This window comes from Centruroides sculpturatus, unplaced genomic scaffold (genome assembly GCF_000671375.1).
Source record: "Centruroides sculpturatus isolate CEXI.00-Female unplaced genomic scaffold, Cexi_2.0 scaffold1524, whole genome shotgun sequence".
Taxonomy (NCBI): Eukaryota; Metazoa; Arthropoda; class Arachnida; order Scorpiones; family Buthidae; genus Centruroides; species Centruroides sculpturatus.
In genome coordinates, this window is record NW_019387049.1 from 298,762 (window position 1) to 307,287 (window position 8,526).

Consider the following 8,526-nt stretch of genomic DNA (forward strand, 5'->3'; position numbering starts at 1 on the left):
GTTCCCAAACAGAACCTCTCAGAGAACCACTTAAATTTTGAAATTATGTTGGACCATTATGTAATTATCATCTTACTTTTCCGGCTGTTGTAACATAAGACGGCTTACATTTCTTGCTGTTATCATATAATAGTGTAACGGTGTCAGATTTGACAATGTGGATTTTGGAATCGCTATTTTTTTACATTTCTGAACTGATAAAGATGCCCGGAATGTGTCTGTGTGGTTTGTTTAGTTGAATATATCGGGATGGGTTAAGTACTAAGAAACGAAATTTTGGTACAGTAACTTATGTATAAGGGGCAACGATGCTATTAAATTGTGGTTAATGGTCGAAGGATTGGGGAAATATAAGACATAAGGAATCAATAATCGTAGCTCGTGATAGCAATTACGCGGGCGATGTAGAAGTACTCGGGTGCAGCTGCAAATCCCTCTTCTGAGAGTTCGGGTAATTTTCCCATTCGAGTAAAGTCAAGTACTTCTCTTAGTAAAAAGTTTCTTAAGGCACAAGGTTTGTATCCTTTAGGAATTCATTGTAAAATGTTTTGGATTCGCTGGTCTTTTGCCGGCTACATTAACAGGGTAGATACCCTGTTAATTATTATTACATTTAACCGTCTAGATGATTAGTGGGACATACAGGAGCTAAGAGATCACGTAAACTATATAATATATTATCCAAATTATTTAACTGTAGAAGAAGCGTATAACGTTTTAAAAGTTGATCTAATACTGCAAAATGGTATTATTTCGTTTAAATTCACGCTAATTTGTTTTACATGGACGTATATAATGTGTGATTTATGTTTAGATGTGTCGATTACTGATACAGATTTGCTACAAAATAACCTTCATGGATTGCTAGAATTAATTAATGAATTCCTAGAATCCATTATACAAAGATTACAGATGTTCATGACAGAGATGCACGAAGAATTCGAAACTGAAGAAAATTTTGAACAGATTGAATCATTAAGGTGAGGAATTTTTTTTTCTGATTTTCGCAAAGCTGACTTGTTAATGCTATAAATCTCATGAATTTTTTTAGTTTATTTGACTACTCTTCAGACATTCCCGAACATGATTTTCCTTACGATCAAATTCGCATACTGCCTTGAAACCATGAAGTGTTAAATCTCGTAATAAAATAAAATACAATGGACAATACGAATTTCAATACCTAGGTAAGTAAGATTTTAGTATATGCAGAATAAAATATATTCGAAAATTAAACTTGTATTGTTTTTACAGTGTAATGGATGGCCTGCATTGAAATCCTCGTGTAAACTGACTTTTGTTTTTAACCATTTTATCACAATTTTAAATGTAAAGTTGTATTTAACTATTTTCTTTTTATTGGAGCAAATAAATATTATTATTGTCTGAAAAATTTGACTTGTTGGACTTTGAAAATCATCTGCATACGACGATTCTTCCGATACAATTAAATCTGTACCCACCTGGATGAGGCTAATGAACACTGGTAGTTGATTCGTTTCTCACCAATAAATTGGCTACGCGAAGTTTTTCGGGATTTATGTATATACCACTTACATAGGGGGTCAGTTTTTCATAGAAAGTTGTCCCGGAATGCCATTTGATGGACCACGTGTTCCGTTTCCGTATTATTTTCTAATAAACAACGCAGGTTAGAATCAGCTACAAAGTAGACCCCCTTAATTTTCAATTTTCTATTAAATTAGCCCACCAGAATGGATAAAACAACTGAACTGTAATAGTTGGTCTTACTAAAATTAAATGGCAAACAGCTTAATTTTGAAGGTGTGGATGGGTTTTATAAAAAGTTGTAAATGCTTTACAACTTTATAAAAAGTTTTAAAAAGTTTTACTTGTTAGCATTTTTAAGTCCGACCTTACTACAGATACACACTACATTGTTTGTCTTAACACCCTCGACCTTCTAATTACAAAATTTAATAGCTTCAATTCCTAAATAAATAAACCTTCCTGCAAAATTCGGAAATGTTTTCGAAAAAAGCACAGGAATTAAGCTTCAAACAGGGTGAAAAAAATCGTACTGCCCACACGAACTAACATCCATTCTTACATACAGGTTGGTTGGTTGGAGCTTTTTTGCGCAATAGCCTATAGGTTAAGTTGTATATATCATGTCAAGAGATAAAGGCTCTGTTTGGGAACTCGTTCCCAAACAGAACCTCTCAGAGAACCACTTGAATTTGAAATTATGTTGGACCATTATGTAATTATCATCTTACTTTTCCGGCTGTTGTAACATAACACGGCTTACATTTCCTGCTGTTATCATATAATACTGTAACCGTATCACATTTGACAATGTGGATTTTGGAATCGCTATTTTTTACACACCTCTAAACTGATAAAGATGCCTGGAATGTGTCTGTCTGGTTTGTTTAGTTGAATATATCGGATTGGGTTAAGTACTAAGAAACGAAATTTTGGTACATTAACTTATGTATAAGGGGCAACGATGCTGTTAAATTGTGGTTAATGGTCAAGGGATTGGGGGAAAATAAGACGTAAGGAATCAATAATCGTAGCTCGTGATAGCAATTACGCGGGCGATGTAGAAGTACTCGGGTGCAGCTGCAAATCCCTCTTCTGAGAGTTCGGGTAATTTTCCCATTCGAGTAAAGTCAAGTACTTCTCTTAGTAAAAAGTTTCTTAAGGCACAAGGTTTGTATCCTTTAGGAATTCATTGTAAAATGTTTTGGATTCGCTGGTCTTTTGCCGGCTACATTAACAGGGTAGATACCCTGTTAATTATTATTACATTTAACCGTCTAGATCAGGGGTCGGCAACCTGCGGCTCGCGAGCCACATGAGGCTCTTTGGATGTGAAGCTGCGGCTCTTTAGTTTCATACGCAAATATTATTTATTTTATAAAAAAAAAATATTTAAAAATCGTTCTGAATTGATTAACGAAGATTAGGCACCGATTCTATCTCTCAGCCACTTGTACTGGCTTTTCACCGCACCCCCTCCCCCGTGACACGCGTCGTCACTGTCGTCAGTCCGTCGAAAGATCTCGAATGACGCCGTCGTCGGATGTTTCTATGAGATTGTGAAAAACACTACTTACATATGAATAAATAGATATTTTTTCTTATGAATAAATAGATTAGTTTTTTTATCAGAAAACTTTATTTATGCTAGTACTATTAATTGTTGGCAAGAAAAACTTTTGTGGCTCTTTAGAAACTTTGAAATTTTGTAAATTGTAATTTTTGCTCTTTCGACTCAAAAGGTTGCCGACCCCTGGTCTAGATAATTACTGATAATACGTCTATTGTTTTAAACTGTTCTGCGGAAATCTGGGCAAAATCTTAATTTAAAAAATTAATAATACGCTATATACTGTACTAGGTTTGAATTACTGTTTTGTTTTACGAGAATATGACAGCATGTAGTTAGGAAAACTTGATCAGCTGCGTGTTGTTATGCTCAGTATTGTAACTTCATCTAGCGAGAGAGCATATTTTCCTTTGGTCATAACTCTTTTACGGGATTTCATTAGGCTGTTTAAACACGTGTAACTAATGGCTAAAATATGTGACTGGTCTGTATGCAAGAGCTAACAAATAATTATTGGTTACCACCTCTACAATATACAAATAATATATCTATTATGAGTTTGTAATGACCAGCGTTTTTTTCCTAGATCAACATTTTTTTCGAATGTTATAGCACTTTTTTCACTGAAGGAGGACAACATTGTCATTGCCATTTGCTTAAGGAAAGACAAATGTATAAACGACAGAGAGAATTTATAGCTTTTTTCAAATTGCAGACCAATAAATGTTCTTAAGTCTTAAATTGTCAAGTAAAAAAGTAAGAACGAAATGCAATGAGCACATTGTATATCTCTGCTTGTCTCTTGTCTCGTCATAGGGTACATCTAAAAATTGTAGGCTATGTTTTCCGGTTTGCCGCCCCCTGGTGTTAATTCAAGCGACCCGCGTGTCTGATGTATTGTTCCAAGGCACTTACACGCTGATGGGTCGATGTCATTGATGATGGACAGTAGATCGGGGTTTATGAGCGAGTTAGACCGGTGTTTAGGGACAGAGTCCTACGAAGAGTGCGACGGGGTCCGTCGACTCAGAAGTGTTGTGTTGTTTCGTCTTTGTCGCAGTTAAGACACACTGGTGAGTCCGCAAGGCGCCGAAGGTGCAGGTCGGTCAGTCAGTCAGTCAGTCAGTCAAAATAATCTTTATTGTATGGCACCGCCGAGCACAGCCAGGCAAAAATACAGAAAAATACATTGTAGATACATGTTCTTAGTCATAGAAAGGATACATTAATATAATGGTAGAGAAAAGAGAAAGTAAAATAAATTAAAATAAATAAATAAAATAAATGAAGATAAGAATAAAAATTAAATATTATAAAAGATTATTTTTATTTTTTTATTTTTTAAAGTATACTATAACTAAAGTAACATTGCTGTACATGAAAGTCTACATGCTGTTATAGCAGAGCAAGGTTCGAATATACATTTGCATCAAAGCTAGAGTGAATCAGATCACAAGAGATCAAGTCAACGAATCCCACATCTAATACAGTAAAGTGAAACAAATTCTTTTAACAAGTCAAAGTTGCTGTTGTTTTGTAAGAAAAAATCAGGCTTTACTGGCCAGTCTATATTGTTCATATTGGAATGCTGCATGCACTGATACCTGATGTCATCCAGCATAGAGCAGTAGTATAAATAGTGCATAACACCGTCCCGCACCCTACACAGCTGACAGCAGTCAGAATTAGAGTGGTGAAACCTTTTCAGGTAAACACGAAAGCGCCCGTATTCTGTCAAACATTGGGCTAAATCATGTGTGGGCTGAATCCATTTGCTGTGAACGCGTTCACCTTTGGGATAAAGCGTCTTGTTATGTGTTGTTGTGGGATCTCGTCCCAATCCATTTGCCAGGTTTCCAAAGCATTGTCTCAGATAAGGTATTTAAGTCTTGACTTAGGAATGAGATTGTAAGCAGGATAAGTATCAGGATTAGTCGTTACGTTTCGGGCCAGAAAGTCAGCCCGTTCATTACCCGGAATGCCGCTGTGTCCTTTGATTCAATTGATGGCATACTTCTTAAAAGACGTAGAAGCTGCAGCGAAGATGTCGTTCGCAACAAGGTGAGTATTATCCTTATTCCCCAAAGCAGCAACAGTCGCAGCACTGTCTGTGAAGACGTTTATCAGTTTGTTCACAACGTTAGAGTTGCACCAGTTGATTGCCATCCAGGGCCGGATTAACCCACTTTGGGGCCCTAGACATTTTCTTCTTCCGGGTTCCCTCCCGGCTCTTTCAATTAATAAATCTTGTTATTATTATTTCTATTAAATCGAATACGGACACTGCAGCTGCTTTATAAAAAATAAAAGCAAAATTATTTAACAATATTTCACAGGATTTAAGAATACATATAATTAATATTATTCTTATCGCTATAAAAAAATTTATAAATTTGTACGCCTCGTGTTCGTGGAGTGTACAAAGTTTTTTAAATAATTCGAAGGCAATGGTAAAAACTATGAACTAAGTTTAATTATAATTATTAACTGTATACAAAGACTAAGCAGCCATCTTTCTGCTTCTTCATAAAAAAACAACTAGTGCCCCCTGCTGTTTTTCTCCTCCTCGCGGGATTTTTCTATAAAACTTCTTACATCTCGGCTTCGACTGCTTTTAGACAAAACAATAGCTTTTGTTTAAAATTCTTCTCTATCTTCTAGAGACATTAGTAACAGTTATTTTCGTTTGTAGCTTCATTTGCACGTTGTCCTTCTCAATCGGTTCTTTGATAGTAAGGACGAATCTGACTTACGTGTACTATTCTGTTATCATCATCTTGAATTCCTTCAATGAGATAGGTGACAGGATTAATCATCCTCTTTACTTCATATGGACCTTTCCATTTGCTCTGAAATTTATGTCTGTTTAAACGACGGTATAATACTAAGTCGTGTTCCTTAATCTTAGATTCGTGCTTATTTTTGTCAAAAGATGTTTTATTATGATCATGAGCTTCAGCAAGATTTTCAACTGCTTGTACTCGATTAAAAAATAGCTCAGTCAATCTATTCTCAGCTTCTTTCAGAGTTTGTCCTTCTCCTAATCTTTGTATTTCCGGTGTTCTGGGTTCAAAACCATGGAGTAAGTAGAATGGACTTTGTTGAGTTGACTTGTGTTTCGTCGTGTTATAAGCAAATACTGCTGTTGATACATGTCTTTTCCAAGCTGTGATATCGTTGTTAGCATATTTCCTAAAGATGTCTTCTAGAGTACGGTTTGTTCTCTCCACAAGTCCATTTGCTTGAGGGTGGAAAGCGCAAGTTCGGATATGACGAACGNGTTAGTCGATTCTCATTATAGACTACGCGTAGCTCAATATAGTCTCATTACTGTAGTAAATTTAGTATATGGCTACCAACGATTGTTATCGATGTTATGTAACATTAACTAGTTGAAACTGCCGAATACCATACACGAGGAGAAAACTTCCTTTGTCCTCGCGTTGTTCGTGCGTTTAACATGTAAGTAGGAGCAATTTTGCATAGAAGTCCAACTGTGTGGACTTTGTATGGCGATATGCCGATGTAGAGTGCCTTTTTTGCAGATCGTCCATATAACAGACTGGATTGATTAATATCGGTAGTTTTATTTATCAATTGAAGTCACATGTCTGAAACAAATGGCCCATGCCTACGAGATAATAAGTAATTTTTTTTTTTTTTTCAGATGGTTCTGTAGCTCTTCCGACACACCAATGTCAAGTTTGTGGAAACGTTGCAAGAAAAAATAATTACAAAGCGTACACCTGCATTGTACACCTGCATTTCTTGCTACAAGTGGAGTTGGCATGCTAGGTTTAACCAGGACCCCTATTGGCTCCTGGCACTGTCTTCTCTGGTGTCCTTGGAAATATTGTGGATTCTCTCTGCACCAGTGCGGTCAACCAGTATCATCTTTGGAATACAGCTTGCTACAGGGTTTTTACATTGGTGTTCTTGGAGACTACCCCCTGTGGTCGTTTTTTCCTGCGGCACCTCTACTTGAGGCGGCTTCCTGCTCCTCCTAAAATCCGGACATCTTCAGAACAACTTTTCCCAGACTCGGCTACACTTGTGCCTGTGGATTATTTGGAAACTCCCTTCTCTGCCAAGTCTACAGTGCTCTGGTAAGTCTCGTTTTGTTCTCACTGCCAACCAGCCTTCTTCCCTCTGTCCTAGTTAAACACTGTTTTCTGGGACAGAGTTTACTGCCAACTGGCATCTTTTCTCTGTCCAAATACACGGAAACTACACTCTGCTGGTTGGAAATTACACACTTTACCATCATCATGTCATCTCTCAACCAAGTGAGTAGTCAGCATTAAGACAGTACGACTAACTGTACTGTAAATATCACTTCACTGGAGAACTCGATACTAAGTGAAGCTAATTATCATCTGCTCAAGATATTGGATCTAATACCAGAGAAATATGGTTCGAACATTGAAACTGAGAAACGCAAAGTGGTGCGTGACCATGTCACTCGCCTCTATGCCTGTTTGGGACAGTTTCACGGCAGCCTGAAAGAAGTGAGGTCCAAGAATTCCCCGCGCCCTGTCTCCACTCCGACTGTAATTAACTCTCAGCCAATCTCTTATGCTGATGTCACCAAACTCAACGCAAGACCTAGTGCAACAACCATTGCCATCAACAAGACTTCGAGAAACAAGGTAAACTATGAAGGCACAGAAGGCGAATTTGCTGTCCTTTTATATCTGAAGACTGAGGAAGACGGACAAAACACCAATATGAATAACATAGAAATAAAAATTAAGAGACAAATAAGACTATAGTAGACTATCATATACAGCTTTCAGATTAGGAACTACTTTTATTAGTTTGTTAAATGCATTTTGGACTTATTTGTATTTTAAGTCCCTCTTCAGTATAAACTGTTTGAAAAAATTTTATACACAATTACTTAAAAATAATATACGATTAGTGAGATTACAAAATTTCCGCGTGTAGATAATATCTACTGACATAAAACTATTAAAAAATTGTTATACATATACGTTACCTAAGATTCTGTTTTCTAAACACTCCGGTTTATAATTGGTAACGTTGATAAGAGTATAAAATATACAGCCATTTAAAAAACACTTCAAATACATATTCACTTTAATACATTGCACCTAATACATCAATATATTTGTAATTATTATTTTATAACATTGTATATTTTCTTTATATCATAAAAAAACATAACAATACTCACTCTTTACAATTGTTTATATAAACCTTTATAATTACAACTTTTAANTGCAATTATTATAAATCTCATTAATATAAGGAAAACTATTATACCTCTTATCTTTTTTATATTTGGTATTAAATCTGTTGTTATAATATTGGTTGTGCCACATTTTTAATTTATAACTGGGGTAATTATTCAAAATAAACGTCTTTTCTAACTCTTTTAATTCTATTTCACGATTACTGTTATTAGTAGTTCTTGTATATATGTT

The 8,526-nt window shown here is 35.9% G+C and overlaps 1 protein-coding gene across 1 annotated transcript; it reads left to right on the top strand.

The window, feature by feature from the left end:
- Positions 1-543: 543 nt before the first annotated feature.
- LOC111616102 lies at positions 544-1,183 on the top strand. Its single transcript, XM_023357532.1, has 4 exons — positions 544-585; positions 634-745; positions 815-980; positions 1,052-1,183. Exons 1-4 carry the CDS (start codon positions 544-546, stop codon positions 1,119-1,121), a joined length of 390 nt encoding a protein of 129 aa, XP_023213300.1. The 3' UTR covers positions 1,122-1,183.
- The last annotated feature ends 7,343 nt before the right edge of the window (positions 1,184-8,526 follow it).

What these genes read in the sequence shown, in the direction of transcription:
- LOC111616102 (XM_023357532.1), top strand. Translation starts at nt 544, where the DNA reads ATGTTTTGGATTCGCTGGTCTTTTGCCGGCTACATTAACAGG. An exon ending in TTGCCGGCTACATTAACAGG is followed by an intron (nt 586 to 633) that starts GTAGATACCCTG and finishes CTAGATGATTAG; the next exon opens with TGGGACATACAGGAGCTAAG. An exon ending in GAACAGATTGAATCATTAAG is followed by an intron (nt 981 to 1,051) that starts GTGAGGAATTTT and finishes GAATTTTTTTAG; the next exon opens with TTTATTTGACTACTCTTCAG.